This window comes from Haemaphysalis longicornis, unplaced genomic scaffold (assembly GCF_048455015.1).
Source record: "Haemaphysalis longicornis isolate Haplotype H1 unplaced genomic scaffold, Haemaphysalis longicornis Haplotype H1 scaffold_3, whole genome shotgun sequence".
NCBI lineage: Eukaryota > Metazoa > Arthropoda > Arachnida > Ixodida > Ixodidae > Haemaphysalis > Haemaphysalis longicornis.
In genome coordinates this window covers 38080737-38105176 of record NW_027526335.1, presented here as the reverse complement: position 1 = coordinate 38105176, position 24440 = coordinate 38080737, and the positions used below count along the sequence as shown (strand labels likewise).

Genomic DNA, 24440 nt, shown 5'->3' with positions numbered 1-24440 from the left:
TGCACAGCTGAATGGCAATAAAATTCCCGTTCGTGGTATCACGTGGTTATCAATTCATTTGGCGAAGACAAGCGAGTGTCGGCATTGCTACAAGGAATTCACAGTGAACGTCCGAAATACGTATGTACAACATCAGCTAACGTCTTGCTTTTTCTCGTGCACTCTGTTGATTGGAAGTGTTTCCCGATGAACTGCAGTAAAAAAAGAGTAGCAACAAGAAGTCGTCACTGCTGCAGCTGCTGCTCAGGTGGCCGGTGCGACGTTTCCCTCGGTTCGTTCGGAGCCTTCGTCATGCTCTTCGTAGAGGTGCTTGAGGCCCGACGCGTAGTAGAGGAGCACCAGGTTCAGACCCTTGAGCCGCAACTCCGAAGCTTCGTAGGACTGCCGCAGCTCCTGTCGAGTCGCCTCGTCGGCGGCAGTCGACAGTTGGGCCCCGAGCTTGTCCTTGCGCTCGCGCTCACTCTCGAATGCCCCCTTCACGATCTGGTACTGCGTCCGAAGAAAACAGCAAGAACTAGTGAACGAGTTAAAAAAACAATCTAACGCCCCTTTAATGGAAGAAAGATCATCAAAACGCGAAACTTTCTTCGATACAAATGCAAAGTACACAATTCAATCAGCCGCAGTTCAAATCTACAAAAATTCTGATTGTACCCAATGTGATGTTGATTTTGTTTCTATTAGTTTGTGATTGGGTCATCGGATTTTGGTAATACGGTTAGCTCAGCACTGTAGACCATTTGGGCTTCCCATTCGCTAAACGTCCGGAGTTAACGTACCATCTGTGCGCCTGTTTGCGAATGCTTTCATCATCTTCAACGCTCAATCGTAAGGCGCAGAGCATCACCAAACATAGCCTGTAATTTACCGCTGCCTGCCGATAACGAGATGCAATTTGAAACACTATGTTTAAGTCAGAGAAAGTGCCTTTTGGGCAAGTTGGTACTGTTTCGTACCGCTCAAACAGAGCCAAAACGATGGATGTCATGCCACCGTTTTCCCTTCATTGAACTCGGACTGTTGCTACAGGTATGGTGTAGGCGGAATCAAGATGGAGCTCGTTCTCTAAGCTTCAAAGGTCCGAGGTAACCCAAGAACTTCTCAGGGGTCAATAATGTGAAGTTCTTAATGTTCATTTTAAAGCCTGAGACATTGCCCATCGACTCTCTATGACCTCTATCGACTGGCCATGACCTGATTGATTGGATATCGACTCTCAGTTCTGAATTCTCGAATGACTTCGATCTGTCTATAACGCGTTGCGCCGCTACTCATTCCTGTTGACTTGCATTGGCCGAGTTGAGGACGATGGCGGTTTTCATTGCCCGTCTGTTGTCTAGCTTGGCTGTGTTCTTCTGGTCGCAATACCTCATCCGTGGTGAACTGGCTTAGACGAACACTTCCCCGACTGCCGTGTTAAAGCCAGAGCTATAGAACTCTTCACGCAGACGTCGTTTAGAAGCCGTTTGGCTGCTACACACATCGACACCAACGCCAACACCGTTCTTTTTTTTTCTCAGGGGGCCATTTATTGCCTGAATACCCGAATAAAAAAATATACAACCAATGCGCCCTGTTAGGGATGATATCTAGAGCGGAGACTTGGCGCCTTACTAAAGAACTTGAAAGCAAACTTGGGTTGGCTCAGCGGGCCATGGAATGAAGAATGATAGAAGTAACATTTAGCGGCATGAAACGAGCTTCCTGGGTCGGGAAGGTCGCTCTAAGTAAAAATAAAGATGGTATAATCAACCAATCAATCAATCAATCAATCAATCAATCAATCAATCAATCAATCAATCAATCAATCAATCAATCAATCAATCAATCAATCAATCAATCAATCGGTCGGTCGGTCGGTCGGTCGGTCGGTCGGTCGGTCGGTCGGTCAATCAATCAATCAATCAATCAATAAATCAACCTTTATTTTCGGTGCCCAGGAACAACCCTGGGGTCTGGGGTGCTGGTGCACCACATGCAAAACATAAAATTAAGACGACACAGCACACTAAATCCATATTTCTGACAGAAACAAAGTAAAAATAGTTACGAAAATCTCAGAAAGCAAAGAAGCAAAAAAGAAAATAAGGCTGGTGTTTAAATTCGTGACACTCGGCAAGCGAAACGTTCAAGGAACGGGAAAAATAGGAAATATACAAGCAAATACTCAATGAACATGGCAGAGAGAATATATTGTAACGCTACAGAACTGGTTCAATGGTGTTTGCGGTAGATGGTTTGGACGTATCAAAGGCAAATCCCACCGGCGGAAACACCGGGGCGACGAAAAAGAGAATGCGGTGCTTTTTGGGGTATTCAAGGTTCGGATACCACGCTCAGCGACGGTCCTAACCCAGGCTTTGTAAATAAACCCTCAGCTCACCCCGAAAAGTCTGAAGGTCATCGTAACAATATGTATAAAACGGAGGTTTTGTGACAAAATGTTAGGAAGTTCCAAAATGAATGAAAAGCATTCTGCGTTATAAGCATTGGCACTCAAACTGAGAGAAATTCAAGCAACACAAAACCAGATAAAGTGAAAACAAACAAGCAAGAACATGGTTTTTATATCATAAATGCAGCCCATCAATTTGGAATGGCATAAACGCACTTAAACTACAACAGTTTTCAAGTCATTAGAGAGCTAAGTAAAAGACCTCTGGTATATACCAAGACTTTTGGAATATATTCATTATATGCACATTGTATTCTGCAGATGGACGAGCGTCGTCTACTTAAAGCATCTGTTCTGAAAGTTCGAAAAGTTCGGAAATTTTTCGGCAAGTTGACATTGATAAGTGTAACCAAGTCGCCGCACAAAATATCACCATAAAGAAGTTTATAAAGAAAGATATTATCAGCTCGCATTCGTCCACACCAAAGGGACGAATACTATTCAGAAAAGACATGCTGCCGTTTTCGTCTTCTTGCACATGACGGAAACGGTGCTTAAAGATTGAAAGGAACTTATTTTAAACTTCTATACGGCCACTATTGGACTTGAAAATTCCAATCCAGGAAACAGTACCGTATTAGAGAAGAGGTAAGCAGACAGCCGTATACAAATTTAAAAAATTAAGAGGACCTCTAAACTTTTGAGCATACCCGCAAACAGCACCCAGACATGGAAGAGACCATCGGGTAATTTGTGTAACGTGGGAAGAGAAAGTCAGAGAAGAATCATAGTGCTCCCAAGTCCCGAATTTCGGTCACCCTCGGCAGTGCAGTGCTTGCAATTTCATAACAATATTGCAACTGTTGAAGTTTTCTATTACAGGAGGCATTTTTTGGTTCTTACGGGGTTCAAATATAGATCGTTTTCGTGCACCAACGATGAAATAACACCATATGATCCTGAAGAGAATTACAGTCCTGAACATTACGCACTTTTCTAAAGATTTTCATATCATCAGCATGCAACAAAAAACAATTGTGAATGGCAGAACTCCATTAATGAAAACGGAAGAAGAAGGGGCCCAGAACAGAGCCCTGGGGCCCACTACTAGTATCTTTGTATCTAAACGATGTTTGACTATTAACATTTACATAGCAAAATCGCTCTTGGAGACAGGAACGTATAAGACCCACCAAAGAAGCGTGGATATCCAGCAGAATGAGCTTGGCAAGCAGTAACGAGTATTTGATTACATCAAAGGCCTTGCTCATGCCACAGTAGACCACATCAAGCTGGCTTGTACCAATGATTACTTGGACAGCCTCTTCCATGAAGCACACGAGGTTTGCGGAAGTTGAACGACCTTGCATAAAGCCGTTCTGATTAGGAATCAGGACGTGTTTGAGTGAGAAAGACAAGGCCGTATGAAGAGAACTCGGATATTTTAGAGGCAGAACATAGGAGCGTGACAGGTGTGTAGTTTATGGCATTCGTTTTTGGGCCTGACTTAAAAACAGGGAATACCCGAGAGATTTACCATGAGCGAGGGAACGTGGCAGACCGGCGACAGTTATTAAAATATTGAAGTGAACATAGAAACGAACATTTTTTCACATGTTTTTAGACTTGCAGCAGGAATACCATCATGCCCACAAGAAAGCGAAAGGTTTGCCGCTTGATGCTGGTCCGGACGATCTTTTTGTCCAGTTACAAACAACCGGAGTTCCCGCCCTGGTGACAAGCGACGTTGCTGTTATCACTACCACCGCTAAGCCCCCTCAAAATAAAATTTACTAGCAAATCAGTCGGCCACTTCAACAACCCCATCGCCCCTGGAGGCTAGTAGACGAATACATTTTTTAGTTGCACTACATCTAGAATAGTTGTACTTCCAGAAGGCTTCCAGCTGATGAGTTGCTTTAGCTTCTATTGATGTCAGCTACCAAGTATGATCACGCCTGGGCAATATTTTGCATAGGGCACGTCGGCGCCGGAATTTCTGAACAACCTGGTTCGCACCAAAGCGCTTCATCTTTCTGTGCGCACGTTTTTTGAGTTTCAGGGCATCAAGCAGTTCAGAAGAAAACCAGTGTGGGAACTTTAACTTCTTTGGTAAATATTGCGGGATGTATTTCTTCATACCCAAAAGCAGAATCTCAGTAAAACGGTCAACTTGTTCATTGACATCGGAGAGGTGAATGACTGTCGACCAAGGGGCAGCAGAGAAGTAGCCATACAGCCCTACGTAATCTCCCCGGTCCAAAGCGTAACGAGGTGGCGTGCTACTGGAACTTACGGAACGGTGGAGCATTGAAGGGAGGCAACAGGAAATAGAAAGAGGAGGATGGAATCTGTCGGGTGTTACTGAAGAACAATCAAAGCGCGACACACTAACGCCATCAAAGTTCGGAAAACGCAGGTCCAGAAAGTTTCCACTGCAGTTTGGTATGTGATTACGCTGTACCATAGAAGCGAAAGACGAGAAATCTAGTAACCTATTACCCTCTGTTAATTGTGGTGGTTATAGTGGGAACAGGGTAGCTGCCTCCACTGAGCGCCAGGAGCCCTAAAATCTCTAAGGAGGAGGACCTTGCGGTTGCAATGAGTCATAAGCACCTGTTCAATGGAGGAGATTAATTGATTGAACGCGTCAGCAGCTACATCAAGGGTAATGAAAAAACACCAACTAGAAGTTGTTCAGTTTCTGGAGAGAGAAATTTCAACCCATAAAGACTCATCTGCGTTTTAAATATCGCTATAATCAGTATAATAATATAATGTAATAATATCAATATGATAATATTAGTCAATAAATCAATAATTCGCGTGCCCGAGAACAGAGGGGGGCCTTTGTGCTGGCGCACGGAAACAAACATGCACTAAACATGATGTAGATATCTCACAAAGAAAAATATGAGGGTAATAGCAGAGGTTACACAGGAAGACAACTACACATTTTGACAACACAGAAACGCGCAGACTTAAAAGCACCCTATTCATACACCCAGGTAATTGCCTAACAGTGAGGCATATCTGACTCAAGTACTCAAATAAAAGAGACAATTACAAAGGGAATAAAAATAATAAAACGAAAGCATAGCTTATGCTGAAGTCACAGAATGAGTCATCAATAAACACAGAGATAAAAGACAAATACAGAATAACTAAAGTTGACGTTTACGTCAATCCAAACTCGCAGACATGTTTGCGAAACAGAGTAGGGCAATCATTAAATCTAGGTAATCTGAGTACCGATTGTACGTGCACTGCACTTGTAAAACACAGCCCAAGACACGCAGACATTGAGATTGTGAACGGTAGCATGTTTCTTGGTCAATTGTTGCGATACGTAAAGAGGAAGATGTTGCAGCAGCTCACCACAACAGCTACAACAGCTCACCACTATGCCGTTAATAATTTTAAAGAGGAAGAGAATATCCGCCTTATGCCGCTTGGAAGTTGGATAGGCATGATTGCGGCAATGAAGAGGGTGATCCAAGGTTGTAATTACTACTATCGCCAAAGCGATGCTTAAAGGTAGATGTAAACTCACTTTGGACCCTTTCGATAAGCATACGCTTTGTTTTGCACGTGCTATTCCAGACTGCAGGTGCATACTCAAGCTGGGGACGACATATAGTTGTGTGCAACTTGGTCATTCGGCTTCTTGAACTCCTTTGGCACTCGACACACAACGCCAAACGACCAAAGGTCTCCCCGATTAATTACCGGGATAACTGGAGAGAAGCTCAGTTTACTGTGGAAATTAGCGCTTAGGTCATTACACGTCATAGTAATTCACCGTTGATTCTCTAGGAGAACAACATGTCAGTTTTTATAGGGTATGTCATTACCATAATTTTATATGCGCTGAGAAGGAGTTTGTTGGATGAGCACCAATGCGAATAGGACAAGATTACCTGCTCTCTGGAGATCGGAACAGCTGGCAGTGTTCGAAACAGTTTTAAATATTTTTACATCATGTGCTAAAAACAGAAAACACCAATCATTAAATACTGGGAAATGGCCCGAGAACTGAGCCCTCAAGGACACCACTGGTGGCCTCATAAGAAAGAGAAGATTGCCCTATTACACGCACGGAACATTACCTATCACATAAACAATTTCATATAAGAAATATGCGGGATGGTTTTATATATATGAAGCTGAAACAGTTTTTTGAATCCAAGCTCATGGCAGACGAAATCCAAAACCTTGCTCAAACCAAAGTAGACGACATCACGTTGGCTTCTCCCTTGCACAGCTTACTAAGCATGCAGCATAAAGTTGGTGAGGTTGGTAGTGATCGATCGCCCCGCCAAAATGCCATGCTGTTCAGGTATTAATATGGTTGTTATAGTGAATGTGAGTAGTTTATGCAGTATGGACTCAAACAGTTTCGAAGCAGCACATAGAATATCTGTCGGTACTTCGTGGGGTTCAGTTTTTAACCTGAATTCAATGCAAGAAAAACCCTTGCATTCTTCCACCGAGAGGGAAACTTGCCAGTCTTGAAAGCAGTTAGAAATATGCACGTCAAGGCTGGAACAAGGATGTCACCAAAGGCATTCAGTACTGCAGAAGGCATGTCGTCAGGGCCGCACGAAAATGACGTTTTTATTGTTTTAGAAGTTTCGAAACGCGACTTCCGAAAACCAACACTTCTGAGCATTTATCTTAACCTTCCGAATTGCTTGCAAAGGTTAACATTAGAGTACAGTCAAAACTTAGCCGGAAGTCTCCTATACTTCATACCAGTAACACATGCAGTCGACACTGACCATTGTACCGCCTTCGAGAAACATATAGTCTCCACTCCCATAATATTGACCTGTTTTACAAACCCTCGGTCGTACATGTGGGAACGTTTTGACTTCTGTCTCTCCCTGACTTGGTTCCGCCCAATTCTAAATCTAACTTCATTTCCCCATTTCTATTTTGCTTTCTCGCGTTCATTTTACTGCTCCTACTTATGTATACCTGCCAGTTTTTATTGTAGAATTTTTATTATTACTCCGTTTTATTGTTTCGTGATTGTTCCAACTTTAGTGTGCCGAAATCAACGATTTTGTTCGATGGTCTTCAGTTTCCTCGTTTGATTTTTTTTAGTTTATTCGCTTGTATTTTGTTGTTATCCTCGTCTGGATGTATGCGTGTGTCGTCGTATTTCTTTTTCTTAAGTGCGCCAGAACGAAGGCTACGGGTGTACCTGCGCGCGATAAAAAATATTTATTTATGTATGTATGTATGTATGTATGTATGTATGTATGTATGTATGTATGTATGTATGTATGTATGTATGTATGTATGTATGTATGTATTGATTGATTGATTGATTGATTGATTGATTGATTGATTGATTGATTGATTGATTGATTGATTGATTGATTGATTGATTGATTGATTGTTTGTTTGTTTGTTTGTTTGTTTGTTTGTTTGTTTGTTTGTCTGTCTGTCTGTCTGTCTGTCTGTCTGTCTGTCTGTCTGTCTGTCTGTCTGTCTGTCTGTCTGTCTGTCTGTCTGTCTGTCTGTCTGTCTGTCTGTCTGTCTGTCTGTCTGTCTGTCTGTCTGTCTGTCTGTCTGTCTGTCTGTCTGTCTGTCTGTCTGTCTGTCTGTCTGTCTGATTGATTGATTGATTGATTGATTGATTGATTGATTGATTGATTGATTGATTGATTGATTGATTGATTGATTGATTGATTGATTGATTGATTGATTGATTGATTGATTGATTGATTGATTGATTGATTGATTGATTGATTGATTGATTGATTGATTGAAATGAGAATGCAATAGGTAAGCAATGCTTTGGTTTACTTCTGGACTGCATCGGTACACTTTGAGTCTAACGCCTCTACAACGAACGCCTCTACTGCGAAATAGCCTGTACAAGGAGCATGCCCTATGGCCTGGACAGATTCCAATGTTTCCTATCTGTCGTGAACGCCAATACAGATAAGGCCACAACAGCGAATTTGCCTGTTTGACAAATAAATTTATGTGTTCTCAATCGCTGAAATATTGTTTGATAATGAATACGCCTCGCCGCACACGTGAGTCATCCAGTACGTCCATCGAGCTGCAGGAATCAATAAACCCGATAAAATCGAACAGTGCGTGTTGCGACGCGGCTTCGGTTGTAGTGGCCGACGATTACGTCTTGGTGGACTACCAGGTCTTTGTTTGCTCTGACCTAACAGCTGATGACATCGGGGAGGCCGTTATAGAGAAAAGGGACGCCACAAATGATCAGGCGAGAAGCCACGAAGAGATGCATGCAAAGGAGCCAAGCGTTATGACTACCCGCGAAGCGGTAGCGGCGTTCGACGAGCTGAATATATATATTTTGTTGCTCCCGACCCAGCAGTGCAGGATGCCATTAACTTCTACAGTATCAGGTCGGCAGTAGTTTCGCATTAAGTACGTCATACCATTGCGCAGAAAAAAATACAACCTTCAGTTTAAATGGGATCTAAACAAACATAGTTTCCCTCAATGTAATTATCTACTTTATAGGGATCCGTGACGTGCGCCACACATATAACGAAGTGACGTGTATAACGAACAATTTCCGCAGTCCCACATGCTTCGTAATAAAAGCGTTTGATGGTATCGCATAATTCTCTTCGACACCTCCGCACCTAATTTATCGGGTTGTGTGTTGTGTCTTGCATCGCCTTATAATTAGGAAATGGAAACCTAAGTTTCGCAGGTTTTAGCCGTGCGGTTCCGGAAACTTGACTTGCTTGGCTACATTATTCTCAAAACGCAGTTTTAACGAAATGGCTTTGGTTTTCAGAAAGCTTGCGCCATAATTTGTGTCATGCTAAAAGCGGCAACAGTGAGGTTTTCTTACGACGTTCCGAACGCGGTCAACGCGCGCCTGCGGCTCCAAGTCACCGTGTATCTTTTTCGCAGCCTTGACGGCTTCGGCAAAAGTCTCCATGCCGTATCCGCGTGCAGCCAGGCCCTGGAGTACGTTCTCCAGCCCGCTCGCGTTGTCGGTCAGCTCGAGGCGCTTGAAGAACGCATCGTCCGCCTGCGTTATGCGTACGCATAAAAGGTTAGGTAACTAAATATGTCACAAATTATTCTCCACGAAAGTCGATAATTGAGAAAGCTGGCAATGTACCTACGCACTACTAGCGAGGGACAAAGCAAATACTATGCACGCTTTCACGATGCCGCCCTTTTCATGCAGTCACGTCCCGTTGATCGAACTTAAAGGAGCCATGAAGACAAAATACAAGTTGGGTTCATTAGAAAGACTGCTTAGTCCCGATAACAATGATACCATTATCATCGTAATCTTCGAACAAATAACGGAGATCCCCTAGCCAATTTCCCGCAACTTTTCTATGACGTCACGGAACCTTGTTTATGCGATTCGCGGCCACCTAACTGACCTGTCGCGACGACACATGACTGGACGCCTGTAATGGGGCCTCTAGTTCCGTTTGACCGCATCACTTGAATGCTAACGGGCAGTTAACGCACTGAAAATTATGTTTTATTGTTGGCCCGTATGACGTCATTCTTGCTCATAACACGTCACTGTGGCGCAAAATTTGAAAGTTTTTAAATACTTCTTGCTTTTTTTTCGTTAAAAAACATCTTTAGTGGCTGTAATGGAGCTGAGTGAGATACTGAATCCTAGTTCTTTCAAACTAAACGAAGTTGTATTTTCTCTTCATGGCTCCTTTAACAATAAATCAGGCTTGTTGTCACCAATAAATAGTAGAAAAACGCAGGTAATTTTTCGAGTTTTCCTGCGTAGTGATGAAAGCATTGTATTTGCAGCTTTCAGCAGAAATCAAATCCACAAAATCTTTGACCAAGAGGTTTTCCTAGATTTTATGCCACGGGTCGCACGCTTCCTTTCCCAGCGTTACAAAAAAGTAATCTGGCTCATCATTTCTATGAATGACGATGACATAGGACATGACGGGTCACAGGTGAAGTCATAAAAACACAACCACACGCACGCACGCACACTACTCTTTGTCAATTCATCAGTCGGCGTGAACTATTCTCTCCCTTATAGGAAAAGTTGTTTAGGATTCCGCATCGTATTCTTATTCATGACATAATAAGCATCGCTTACGAGAAGAGGGCCATCAGATGAAAGGGGACATGGAGACAAAAACAACTTGGTTCATTTTGAATGAATTAGCCTTTGGTAACTCACCCAGCTCCCTTCCAGCCATGAAAGACGTTTTTTTTAACCAAGAAAACAGAATATACAAAAATTCGCAGTGGCCTAGCTCGGCTATGCCAGGTTATACGTAGCGTGAGCCAAGGTTCAGGTGGTTATTCTTAGCTTTCCTGGCTGTCTAGGATTACCTTGATTATCATGCTTACTGCTGCCTCAAGGACCACACACACGGTATATGCATTATGTGACACATGTATCTTTATCAAGCGGCTCCGGCGCAGCGTCACCAATCGCTCCAGAGCTACGCTGGTTCCACAGGACCACGGCGGTGTTGCTTCGACGCACGAGCCATCGGTTCCACACCCGGCCACGGGCCACCACATGCGGAACGGAGGTCGGCGAAGACGCTGGGCGCGTGGGGTGTGTGAGAGACGCCGGGCAGTGAGAAACATTATGTGCGCCGTGTGACGTCACTGCTCCTCGTGCATGCGCAGCACGGCTCTCCAGGAGCCACGCGAAACTGCTCAACCTAAGCCAGTGTAGCTCACGCTACAAAAAAACTTCAAATTTGGCACTCGTGCAACAATAGCAGACATCACAAAAACAGTTATGAGTGTGTGTACTGCATGTTAGCTTTCAAGTGATGCGATAAAACAGTACCAAAGGCCCCAGCATTATCAGCCAGTCCTGTTTATTGATGGTGTCTGAGGTCATCGGCCCCCTATCACGCAAACAAGATTCTGTGACGTAATTGAGAAGCAGCTAATACCTTAAAGCCTCACGAATTTTTGTGCACATGGAAGGCGTTACTTTTCAAGGTACAAAAGTCCAATCGTTGCTTACGCATTACAAAGCCCCGATAAAGAGGCAAAAGCAGGAACGCCCACAAACTATCAGTCACCATTTAGGACCAACAAATTACAAGCTGAATATAAAAAGTTTTGTGGGTCAGTGATTGCGGCAGTGGGTAACGTACTACGACGCGCGGGTGAAGTAGTCGCGTTGTCTTCACAGCTTGTCGCAAAATTAATATGAGGCTGACGGAGACTGATTTTAAAATGATGGTGAGGGTAATGTTATTTCCCTCCTAACAACTACCGCCATTAAAGCGTATCATAGCCACCAGGATTCAACAGTGGTGTCGCAAGGTATATATATTTAGGGGGGGGGGGGGGGGCTCACCTAAAAAACTAATAATAAGAAAAAGAGAGACTGCGGCGCTCGCCCAAACAGTATATTCGGAATTCTTCTGCATGCATGAACTTCGGAGGGGGGCGGGGGGTACTGACTCTGGTACATCCCTTCCTTCTGGCTACTCATTTATGGTATATATCAAACAAGCTTTGACGCCCACCAGCGGTGGTGGAGATGGCACCGCGGCAGCTCCCGTCGATAGCGATTTGGGCGTCTTGGCATTCGCTGCCGTCGCGGGCAGGGCAGCCTTGACCTCGTTCTCCAACAGCCGCATTTCTTGTTCCTCCTGCACAAGCGATATGAGAACATGTACTTGATTTCCCTCCGGGAAGGGGAAGCACTGTCGTCGTTGCACACTCGTAACGAACAGGACTACAGCGCGCCTACGCCAGGTCAGCACTTTTAGTCAGTCAGGCTCGTACATGAAGTGCATTACTGAGAACGCCTCCGTCGTCAGAAGCCCGTGCAAGGCTAACGACACGCAAATTCTCATTGGCAGTGCCACGTCAAGTCAAGCCGTCTAAGGCGCGAAGAATCGCCCGCGTTTAGATCATTTGGTGAGACAGCAACGCGCAGCAGGAGGCAGCAGGTCACTGTCGACGACGAAGTGTGAGTCCACCGCGAGACCGCTAAGCGTGCGAAGTGACCTGCTGCGGCGAAAGAAGGTGTCCCACGGAGGCACACACGGGCAGACAAGCGACAAACCCATAAGGGGGGGGGGGGGGGGGCGGTGAGGGTCAAGAAAAGGCGGCAACGGAGGCAGTGAGAAGCAGCAAAAACTTACGCAACATTTTGTTTAAACCTTGAACTCGGTCACACTGACTCACCGACGTGTCAAGCTCGGGCATTTATGTATCATAAGAACTGCTCAAATTCTCCATTTGTTTTCTCTATGCATCAGAAACTTCGTAGTGTTTTCGAACTTGAAAGCCTCAATGGTAAGGTACACAGCGTGAGCCGGTGGGACGAAATACGAGTAGCCGCTTGAGAACCACGCATCAATGTTGAAGTTTTATAAGGAAGAATAAATACAAATAGCGCCGAGTTTAAGGCAGATTGCATTACCCCGCTTTCTAACCCCAAACACTGAATGCTTTCGGGTACGAAAAATGGGAGTGCAGTCGAACAGATTCTTTTGAGCATTCACTGCTTGTAGCAGTGCCCAACCTACGCCCAGTTCTTCTGGCAGCATGGTCACTTGTCGAACAGATAAAAAATATTAAGCTCAGTTAGCTAGTTCTGGAGGTAAATTAAGTCATTCTAATTAGAAAGCATGAATTATGACCTCTGAGATAAGTTATTTTCTAGGTGAGACAGTACAATTTAGGGGTTGGAAAGACTGTTCGGCCTGGTCAAGCAGGTCCAGAGTGCGAAACAAAAATCCCGTCTCGTAGTTTCCGCCTAAACTCAGAACATCATTGAAGACAAGAAACGATAAGCCGTTTCGCCCACGAACCCATTCCCTCACAATCAAACATAACTGAAAAAATTTGGATAGAAGATTTGGTTAATCCTTCATACGATGGGATTGGCCGAAACGAGGACATTTCCTTGTTGAACATATCGTCTTGCAGAGCACAATACATTGGCCTTATTCTCATGGCTCCCATGTATATTTGTAGAATCGCGATTGACTGGGACTGGCGTTGCTAAAATATTTTACATTGAGCTTATCAATGTGCTTAACTTGAGCATAACTACGGTAGTTAAGCTGAAGTATCTATACTTGAACGAAAGTGAAAGCTATTAATTGCTCGAAACATTGCTGGCGATAGGCGGGACAAGGACGAAGATTTACACACACAAGTGGGCTTCACTTGTGTGTGTAAATCTTTGTCCTTGTCCCGCCTAGCGCCAGCAATGTTCCGAGTAAAAATTTTGTAGAATTCAAATTTGGCGCCCTTCGAAGACCGCCTCATAGTCTCTACAATGGCAGAAAGAGGGCGCCAGGAGTCCGCTAGTAGTTCCTGTATAAACACCCCCCTCGCGAGGGGCACGATCAAATGCAGAGCATTTCCGGGGGCGCACGACGTTAAGTAGTTTGCGTTACGTTAATGTTGTTGCACTTGTGGCAACTGCTGACGAAAGAGCGCTCGTCAGCAGTAATTTGAACGAGTCAACGATATAAGGCGCGTCCGTAGCGTCCCATTCTGTGTCAGCTCTGTGGCGCAGTGGGTAGAGTACCATGTACATTGCGTTCCGCCCGCAGGGTCGAGGGATCGAAACCTGGCGCCGGATAGTATTTTGTTTTATATAGTGTAGGGGAGGGGTGCGGACAGCGACAGTGTGGACTACGACGGGACAGCGCAAGTGACATCGTGAGTTACTGAAATGCTCTGCATTTAAAAACCAACTAGCCCCATTTCAAGCTCTGCTGTATCGCACGGGAACCGGAAGCATACGACGCATTCTCTTGGCGCGCGTCGCGACACCGCACCTCTTATGAGGTACGCGACTTGAACTTCGCAGCGAGCGCGACTCTAAAAAAATAGCAGTGGCTTAGCTCCGCTATGCCAGGATATATGTAGCGTGAGCTAAGCTTTAGTTGGTTATTCTTAGGTTTCCTGGTTGTCTAGGATTAGCTTGATTATCATGCTTCCTGCTGCTGAAATGATTTCCAATCCAATTCAATCCATTCCAACCCAATCAAGTCCAATTCAACTTAATCCAGTTTATTATCATCCATTCCAATCCAATCAAATCGCGGTGGCGGTACCGGAGCGCCCGCTGTGCGCCGTGAGAAGCCACTGCTCCTCGCGTATGCGCAGCAAGGCTCTCCAGGAGCTACGCGAAACCGCTCAACCTCGGCCTGTGTAGCTCACGCTCCAAAAAAAGTCCACATCGCACGCCATTTTTGTGTTTCTTGGCGTCATCTTGCAGTAGGCAGATAAACACATGCAGTATGCTGGGAGTTTTCGGCCATGTGATGACCAGGACGAGACAGCCCTTAAAGAGACGATGAAGTCAAAATAAAAGTTGTTCTAGATTGCTAGATTAGCTCACCGAAAACACGAACACGAGAACACGAGAATACGAGAACACCGACAACACGAAGGAGAATACGAGAATGGAGAGCTGTTCATAAAATAAGGTAGAAAATAGCGAAAATGTGAATACAGCTACCGCCGCCACTGACTATAGACGGTATTCGTTGAAAAGTTTAGCGGTCAATTTCTTCGCTTGGCAACACTGGAAACGGCCAGAGACATGGCCGATGCGCCACGGACACGGCGCAGCCTGGGCCACTGCGGCCGCACGCCGAAGAAAACAAAGACACCGGCGTGCGTCATCTGCTCCGTTCCAATCCGATTCTAAACTGTGGCGCCAACAGAGATGTTATTAATCGCATTCACAGTGAACTCGACGCAATACCTTGTGTTCGGCGAAGAGTTCGTAACGTGAAACACAGTGATGTGTTTCACAGTCGTGCCTAGCACGGACAAGTGCCGCCATCCCGCGGAGCCCGACGTAACGAGTGGCGGCGCACTCACATGGTTGCATGGAGGAGAACAGGGGTGCCTGATCTGCGGGCCGTGCGCACAACGTCGCCTAGCAACACACGCTTGGCCACAGATATGGCGGCGCACACTTGGTTGCCTGCATGCATTCCACGCCATTGAATACCGAGGATACCGCGCAACTTGCACCGCAAGTGGTTAAAACGTCTGGTGTGCGGAACGTTTTTCCTGGAGGCGGCAGGATGGTGCTACTCGTCCATACTTTGGGCGGCGGTACCGATTTTCGAGGAAGAACGGGAGCTACTCACGAGCGGTTGGTTCGATGCTATTATTCACGGGGCCTCAAAATGTTTATTGATTGATTTACTGCATGTGAGGATTAGCGCGCCGACGCTACCCAGGCGATGACGCACGCCGTAGTGGAGGCCTCCGGATTAATTTTGACCTCCTGAGGGTCTGTAACGTGTGCCGAAATCTCGAACACGGCGTTTTTTGGTTTTCGCCTCCATCAGAAGGGCCTCAAAAGGGCAATATGTGTTTCAAGGTATAAGTACTGATCCCGGGTCCCATGAAAGAATATTTCGCTCAGTGGCCCGGAGCTGAAAAGCGAGTGGTAGTTCGGGAAAGCACGACTCATTTGACAGAAACTGACCGAACCGCTTCTTACGTGGTAACGTTGTATGCGGTTGCTTCTATCCCGCTATACGTCACTGCTACTTCGCTTGCTTCCGGTTTATCGTGGCACAAACAGCGGCCGCAGTGGCTGTTTCCGTCAGGTTTGATAAGCGTTTGGTTAGCGATTTCACAGTAATTAATGAACTTTTGGAACTGAATCAACGCTAAAATGGATATGGGAGGGCCAGAATTTCGTTTTAAAGAAACTTGCTCGTGGCCTTCACTGTCCCTTTAACTGTTTACACTGTAAGAGTAAAGACAAGTTGGTTTGCTCACCTTCGCAGTGGCTTGGGGCCCGCCTGAAAGTAAAAAAGTTTAGTGTTCACTAAGCGAAGCTCTTCTAGATGGCTGTATGTCTGGATTGTGCGATTTTCTTTAGCTGTTTGGAGGCTATCTTTGCAAAACTCTAACAGGAACAGCGAAGGAGCTAATGAGTTGCGAAAATAAAACAGTTATCTTCAAACTAAAACTTACAAGTGCCTAACCCAGAGAATGTTTTGTAAGTATTTTTTAAAATCTGAGTGGTAATTTTAAGCAGTCGCGTGTGTATGTTAAGCGAACATTTTATGATAACGTACGATTTACGGTGAGGCTGCGAAGCTTTATTTTCCGTTTCTGTAATCTTTTTCCTCTCCACCAGAATGGGGTCCGTCTGATAATAAGGCGCGAGTATTTTCCTGTAACTGCCGCCCCGTGTCTTGCGTGCAGGGCTTGACATTGCTATATTTACATCCTTTTACCCCCAATTCAAGGCACACAGCAAAATAGCGTATTTATACGACTCACGTGCTATGGGCACGGCGTATTCGTCAGGCCACATTTTCCTGGAAATGAAAACGTCACGGTGAGACTGCAGCTCTCAGTGTGCACGGATGAGCTTTTACCACCAGGTCGAAAACCTTCCATTCCTTTAGAGTCGAACTTCGGGCGTGCCCAAACGCTTCAGAGCCAGTCTTCTGTGTTTTCTGGTCAGTAGTTTTACCTTCCGAAAGCGGGAACTTAAGCGAGGGAAGCCAGTGGAACGTGCATTCGGGGCCGTAAGTTGTACATGACAGAGTCCACGCAACGCCCCCCCCCCCCCTTTTACTTGCCCGGTCATATCTCCCTCATGCCCATCCACTTTCACTACCATCCCCTTCAAGAAGCCATGAAGACAAAACACAAGTTTGGTTCATTCAAAAGATATCCTCGTTAGAATCATACGGACGCCACTTTTAGGGTAAACTTCGCTCAAATAAGTTGTGTAATTAGGAAAAAAGAGAATGAACATGCAATCCACTCGCTCATTTCCCGCAACAGAACCTATGATGTCATACCAGCCAGCTCTGCGATTGGAGGAGGCTGGCAAAAGGAAACGTAAATTAGGCATACCTTATAAGCTTGCCGAACGAGCTATTTGCGCTTAACTTTAGGGCACATTCTTTTCAAAGCAGTAAGGATGGTGGGCGAAACAGTGGAAGTTACGAAAGCACACGTAAACACTGAAGTACCGATGAGTACTGCTGTAGGTACTGCGCGCACTATGTTTGGTTTAGCTGCACAGGACTGCGGGGCTTTGGGTTAGTCTCAGACGACACTGGCCGATTGACGCACGCAACGTGTCTTATTTGTCGAGCGAGCACTGTTTCACGAAACGATAAACAAGACAGGTTCAAATACGGTCAAAAACAAACCAGAGGTAGAAAAGGGCTTGCCACGGTATGGTGCCGTCCTCTAGGTTCACTAGCGGTAAACGAGGCTTCGCAATCGGCGGCAGAGCGGTCGATTCCTGTGATGTTATTGCAGTCCACGAAAGCACACGATTTAGCCGAAAATCAAAATTTTATCTAATTGATTACTTTCTCAGTGAATAAAACATTATTTACACCCGAACAAGCACTAGGGACACTACGAAACACAAAATCTTTCGAATAAAACAAACTTGTATTTTGTCTTTTGTGAACTTCAGCAAATGTTAGTATGCTGATTCTGGCAGCAGCGAACGCAGAAGCGCCTTGTTTACCGTCAGTCCTGCTAGATGGCGCGACAATTGGGCCCAGGACCATAGAGTTTCATAATAATTTATACTACAGGGAAATCTGGCGCCACTGTCTAGGGGATCCGCACTTCAGCGAGCGTTCCGTCGTGTACCAAGCAGGAACGTTCCACTTGTGCTTGGCATGGCTCATGAATAGGCTGGAAAGTTGCCTCTGGCTGCAAAAAAAGCAGCAATATTAGTGTAGAAGGTTCCTCAAATCTGTATTTTTTATTATAAAATTGAACCTCCAAAAAGACTAATTTGTCAGTGATTATGTAGAACCTTCACGCACGATGAACGAAAAAAATTTTACCCTATTTTGTTGATTTTGGCTTCGCGACAAAAAATAAGCCAAATGGCTAGCTAAGCGAAATACGCCAGGAACGTCGCTAGCGGCAATGGCGGCACCCACGGCGGCCCGCGACTACCGCGACAGATTTCCCTCTAGTACAGGGTGGTGCGACGATAATTGGACATTTAAAAAAAAATTCCAGAACGAATCGCCGCTCTGTTCGCACTCAAACTTCACACAAACGTCGCATTTTGTGGTCTAATTTGTTTGACAGCGGTACCAAAGACCGTACTTACCTGGTTATTCTGAAGATAAATAAAAATGATTTTCGGCTATGGGAAAATGGCGGCTGATTTGGACATGCGAGCCAGCGCAAGTTGATCTTGGAACTACGGCACCACCTGGGGTATGCAGAGAGAAATGCACGTTCGGAATTCACCGTAGAAGGGCGCCAAATGGTGTAGTAGACGATCAGAAAATGTGAAAGCGGGTTTTCTGATCGTCTGCTAGCTCATTTGGCTCCTTCCTAGGTGCATTTTCTGACCGTCTGCTGCACCATTTGGCTCCTTTCTACCGTGAATGTCAAACGTGCGTTTCGCTCTGCATACCCCAACTGGCACCGTAGTTCCAAGATCAACTTGCGCTGGCTCGCACGTCCACATCAGCCGCCTTTGTCCCATAGGCGAAAATCGTTTTTAATTATTTTCAGAACAACCAGGTAAGTACCGTCGTTGTTCCCGGTGGCAAACAAAATAGACCACAAAATGCGACTTTGGTGTGAAGTTTGAGCGCGAACAGAACGGCGGTTCTCTACGAAACATTTTTTAGAGTGTTCTAAATAAAGTCGTTCATTCATTCAAACTGTTCCAATTATCGTCGCACCACCCTGCATGTACTAGTATGAAACTGTGCCCAGGACCACTGCCCGAACATCCATGGGTTTTGACCGGATTTGTACCCGGTTAATATCTCTGACGGTTGATAGTAATCGCTTCGTGAGACATTGGGTATGCCCGAAAAACAGAGTACTAGGAGACAATTTCGTTATGCCAGTTAGCCAGTGTGAGCTAGGTGAAACTGGACGGCTGTGCAGCTCTAACGGCATAGGGCGCGTAGCACGCACTGGTGCTTCTGTTTACGTCTGGGCTCATCCCGCAATTTTTACTGCTATAAAAAAATGCAATAAATTTAAGTGCAAATAGCTCGTTCTGCAAGCTTATAAGCTCTGCCTAGCTTGCGTTTGCTTTTGCCGGCTTCAGCCAATCGCACTGCAGCCCATAATACGTCATGGTTCTATTGTGTGGAAAATGAGCTAGTGGGTGGCGTAGCCGTTCTCGTTTTCTTAATTATATAGCGTGAAGTTTGGATTAAAAGCTGTGTCAGTTTTTATCTAATCAAGTAATTTAAAGTTAAAGAGTAATGTAGTTTTTTTGTGTTCTCGCAGCCATCATAGAGCCGTGATAAAGAGACATGAGAATAATGGAAAGAAAAAATTAAAGCCGTTATACTCGTTGTGAAAGCTGTCGGAAGTGCAGAAAAGTGATTCGCCATAATGGGCTGTACCGGCGTTATCCGCTTACTGCTACCACCCCATGCAATTCAAATTTCCCGCCTTCGCAGTGCTCGCGCACCCCCAGCCTGAAACTGCGCCAGCGGGAGTTCTGTTCTCTTTGTGCTTTTCTCCCCGCACGTATGCCGGCGTTGCACTGCCACATTTTGTGTTTACCATCGTAAAAACCAACCCAACGGGCGTCCTTAACTAAAGAAACGCGGGCGCTGCCGGTTAATTACGTATATTTTTCCTCAAATGTACCTATAGTTTTCTTTGCGCTAAACAACAAGAAGGTGTATGACAAGCGTCAGCGTTTCACGAGTTTCGAACGCCTATGACTATATAAACCACTTGAATTTCGAAGCCTATGGGGTACGCCGCGAACAACAGCGTTACCCCGGGATGCCACCTTGGTGCTCTGTATACTTGGGTCGAGCGAGTCAGCTAGGACAACAAGGCGAGCACCTAAAGTGCTCTGCACTTAGAATACCTGCTTTGAAATTTACTGAGGGATGTAGCTATACTTGTGACCAAAATGCATGCTCAGTTATAAGCAGTGGGTTCAGGAAAAGATGTTCTAAAAAGAGTGAAACGAATGCCAGTACGTTCCTCTGTTAAATTTTTCTTCTTTAAACTTCATAGCGGCACGCTTCCGGTAAAACCATGGCTGCAAGAAAAAGGACTATATGTACACCCATGGACACTTAACTGTAGACTATGCCAAAAGCTGGAAACAATTGAGCACATCTTTCTGGACTGTTGGGATGCGGTGTTTCACTTGGACATCCTCCAACGAACCCTGAAAAAAGACTTCCCATTAACGCCTTATGGCATTCGCTTTTTGCCCGTAAACAATGATGGAGGCGTGCCCTATGATATGTTCATGGCACTTAGTCTGCATTCTATGTGGAAAACTCGCATGGCGGTTCAAAATGCCGAAGAGGATGCTCGCACAGTGCGAGAGTACTTCATTGAAAGCGTTGCTTATATAAGAGAAGTTTATCGAGTGATGCCGGAAGAGCCTGAGTGGTTACCCATTCTGGATGTTTTAGCGCAATTTAAGATGTTTTAAGCCACTCCCTTCAGCCGATTGGTGGCTGGAGCTAGTAATTTGTGTACTGAACAGTGCGTGTTGTGTTGTCGCCAAGCAGGCAATAAAGAAAAAAAAATGCATGCTGCAGTATGCATAGCTATTGATACCTACTGTTTGCACAAAGTGCGTGCCCTGGTCTTTTCAAAACACCTGCGGTGAATGATCATTCTGCAGACTTTGCAGCGCATGCCTGAATTGAGCCAGATCTAGAGAAAGGGGAGAACATAGAAGGCGTACATGGATGTTCAGATTAAACAAATCATACAAGACAAGCAATGAGTTCTTAATTTTCACAAAAGTCCTCACGAACCACTGGTCAAAAATTCAGCGCGGGATAGCTTCTTCTTTACCATGGGACGGCTCATAATCAGGTCAGGACCGAAGTAGCGACATTCGCAGACATAGGGCCACGTCTACAGAGCAGCACTATAATAGGTAACTTAGGTAATTTCTTGGGTGCTGGCTAGCAGAAAATCACGTTTATTAGAAGTGAAATTTATACTTGGTTCATACCAATTACTACACGATAGCGAACTATGTCGTGGCTACTTTAAGACATGCCAAGAGGTCTGAACCTGTACCTGTTTAGTTTCATTATAAACCGAGATAAGCGCGCGCGCTATTCGTAAGGTCGCGCAATTTTAAGCGGTATTTTTAATTGGTTTTATATAAAGGACACTGCCCTAGCCGACCAAATGTGCTTTGCTGTGGTACAAGCATCTGACTGTAGCACCGTGTTATATGTACTAATTGGACGGAATTGTCCGGAATACAGGTTATCACAGGTTTGTGGTTTTGGAGTTAGGTAGAAAGATATTTGGGAAATTGTGCTTAAAGACCAACATTTGTTCACTCTTTGTGTCTGGTGACTACTGCCCTTATCAATTGTGGCAAAATACGAATGAAAATAAAGGCGCACGGTTATAGACGACTAAGGGTTAATTTACACACCGGGGGAGGGAAGGGGGGTGAAAGAGATTGGCTTGACATGCCGGTTCTTTAAGCAGCCCTATGCCACGCGCAACTCCTCCCCATTGGCTCTCGTCATCAAAGACGCACTCGCAAGGAAAGGTGACTCAGCCGGAACCGTGAAGCGCCGTAAGCCTGTTTTGCCCTCCGAAGGCCCCCATTTCATTTCCACCCAGGGCAAAATGGACCAAATATTTTTAAATCCAGTAATTTCCGTTGGCTACAGCAGCCTCCTCAAGAAACAGCACTTAAATTCGTGTTTTTCCCGTATTTTTATTCTGCGCCCCCTTTCCTGTTTTTTTTTTTTGGTGTCTGCTGTAAACGGTAAACAATACGTCGTAGTTTTCGACACGGGAGGCATTTCATGTTTTCGCAAAAGAAAATTGCGCCCATGGTCCCGGGGCCTTGCCGACAGTTCCAAAAATTGCTTTTGAGTGAATAATTGCTATCATTATGAATTTTTAAATGGGACTTGTTGTAGCGTCTGAAATAAATGGGGGTATGTAGAGAAGTTTTTCGCGTGGTCCAGCGTCGGTGTCTCCAAAAAGCGAGGCATACAAATTGCGAACAAGAGAGTGGGGAGGGTGCGCGGAAGAGCTGCCCTTCCGAATGCAACGTAGGTCGCGTTGCCATGGAAACGACAAGAAGCGCAGTCCGCGAGCCTCGTCTGCCTGGAGCGGGTCTTGTGACAACCGTGACCACTTGTACGCGTTGTAGAACCGACTCTGCAGCCAGTGCGAGCGGCAAAAGAGGAAAGAGGGGCAACGACGGCGACGTAACTGTGACAGTGGTAGCCAGCAAAAGGAGTGACAGGCAGCCAATGGCGCGGCTAAACCGAGCAAATGTGACCACTGAAACCGTTAATGCGCTGGGCACGGTCCGTACGGGGCTCGAAGGACGTGCGAGAAACGCCGCGTTGGAGACTTCTGAAACGTGGCCAAGGGGTGCCCACCAGGCGGAGCTACAGCTTTGCGACGGAGTCGGACGATATGTAATAAGGTAGCGAATTGGGCGAGTTGTAGTGCGCTCATGATGGTCAGCGCAGACAAATACCAGACAAGAGTAAGGACGACACAAGCGCTGGGTCGTCTTGTCGTCTGTGTCGCTTGGGTCGTCCTTATTCTTCTTGTCCGGTTTTCGTCTGCGCTGACCATCATGAACGCACTCCAACTCGCCCAATTCGCTACCTTAGACACAAACAGGACAAGAAGAGTAAGGACGACACAAGCGACGGAGCCGACAAAAGACGACACAGCGCTTGTGTCGCCCTTACGCTTCTTGTCCGGATTTCGTCTGCGCTGACCATCATAAAGGAAGAGATGCTCAGACATTCCTGATGTTCCAGCAATGAATCTTCAAAAACTGATTGTAAATAATGCAGTTTCGTGCGCAGTGAAAAAAAATACAGCAAGTGAAAGGAGCAACCATGCAGTCGAACAAGTACGCCGTTACTATTGAAACACTATGTGCCGTCGATGACTCATGCAGTGCACTAGCATTAGCCACGGTGCTTCTTCTGGAGGAAAACCACTGGAATAAGGATCGATAGCGTGTCGCCATTGCGGAGACAATGTTTCCATTCGGTCGCTTTTGCATTCTGGTGTTGACACAGCAACAATTGCAGATTAGGGTTCAAGAGGTTGGAGAAGTTACCCCCAAACTTTCCAAGACGATTCGAAAGGTAATTGTCATGACTTAATGCATTGCATTCTCGCTTATTACCTGATTTCCTGCGAAGCAGCGTCTGATAACCTACCCTTGCAGTGCAGTACTTGCAGAGGGTTCCTTTCTTCAACAAGACTTCTTCAAAGTCGTGCTGCAGTGACTTCGCAGACACAGAGGCGGCCCTGTAGGCAGTGTAGATAAATAGTGAACATTATGACACCCTTATACATAACAAGTGATAGTTAAGAAATCTCCAAAATTTCGAACAATTCTGTAGTAATGCGCAGCATTGTTATGCCGCTTGTATAGAGTATAAGTTCTTTAAAGCTAATTTTTGGGGGTTTTTCTAAATTATGTTCTTCCAATTATATCTATTTATGCAATTATAACGAATAACTGTGAAACTTCTGCCAACTTCACAATTTTGCACAATAACCGTGAAACTTCTGCCAACTTCACAATTTTGCGCAATATTTTTTTTATTTTTCACAATTATGTTCGACCTATTATCTCTATGTACGCTATTATAGTTGAAGTTCGATCTAACGAAGTCTCCGGGAACCGCGAATTATTTCGTTAATTCGAGAACATCGTAAAATGGGGACTGTGATTCTACAAGCAGTTGATTCCATAACTTCAATGTCTAAAGGGAGACGCATCCGAGCAACTGTCATAAGATCATAAATCTGGCATAAAGCCGATAGTTTCTCAATGTGCCTAAGAACCGCTGTGGAAGTAATAAGCCAGCCGAGGCTTGCCGTGAAGTCCTCGCACGCCAGCAGTTATGCGAAACACAGGCGCGGAGTACCTTAGGACAGAACAATGTCCGTCCGCGTCCGTGTGCATAGCATTAAATCACACAGGCACCGGCAGGATTCGAGCCTGTGTGTGGTAGAGCACACGAAGTTAATATCAGTCGTCCTACCGATTTGGCTGCGACCGTTTTGTTTTGTTTATTACCTTTTGCACACACGT

General features: G+C 45.3%; 1 protein-coding gene across 1 annotated transcript in view; it reads right to left on the bottom strand.

The window, feature by feature from the left end:
• Nucleotides 1–243: 243 nt before the first annotated feature.
• The window catches only part of LOC144175193 (uncharacterized), a 41732-nt gene continuing 17535 nt past the window's right edge, over nucleotides 244–24440 (bottom strand). The window contains exons 11-17 of the mRNA XM_077704295.1: nucleotides 23557–23647; nucleotides 20943–21037; nucleotides 16664–16701; nucleotides 16154–16176; nucleotides 11926–12030; nucleotides 9252–9434; nucleotides 244–489 (exon numbers count right to left, since the gene is read on the bottom strand). Of these exons, the coding sequence (XP_077560421.1) occupies nucleotides 244–489; nucleotides 9252–9434; nucleotides 11926–12030; nucleotides 16154–16176; nucleotides 16664–16701; nucleotides 20943–21037; nucleotides 23557–23647 (781 nt within the window). The remainder of the gene's footprint in view (nucleotides 490–9251; nucleotides 9435–11925; nucleotides 12031–16153; nucleotides 16177–16663; nucleotides 16702–20942; nucleotides 21038–23556; nucleotides 23648–24440) is intronic.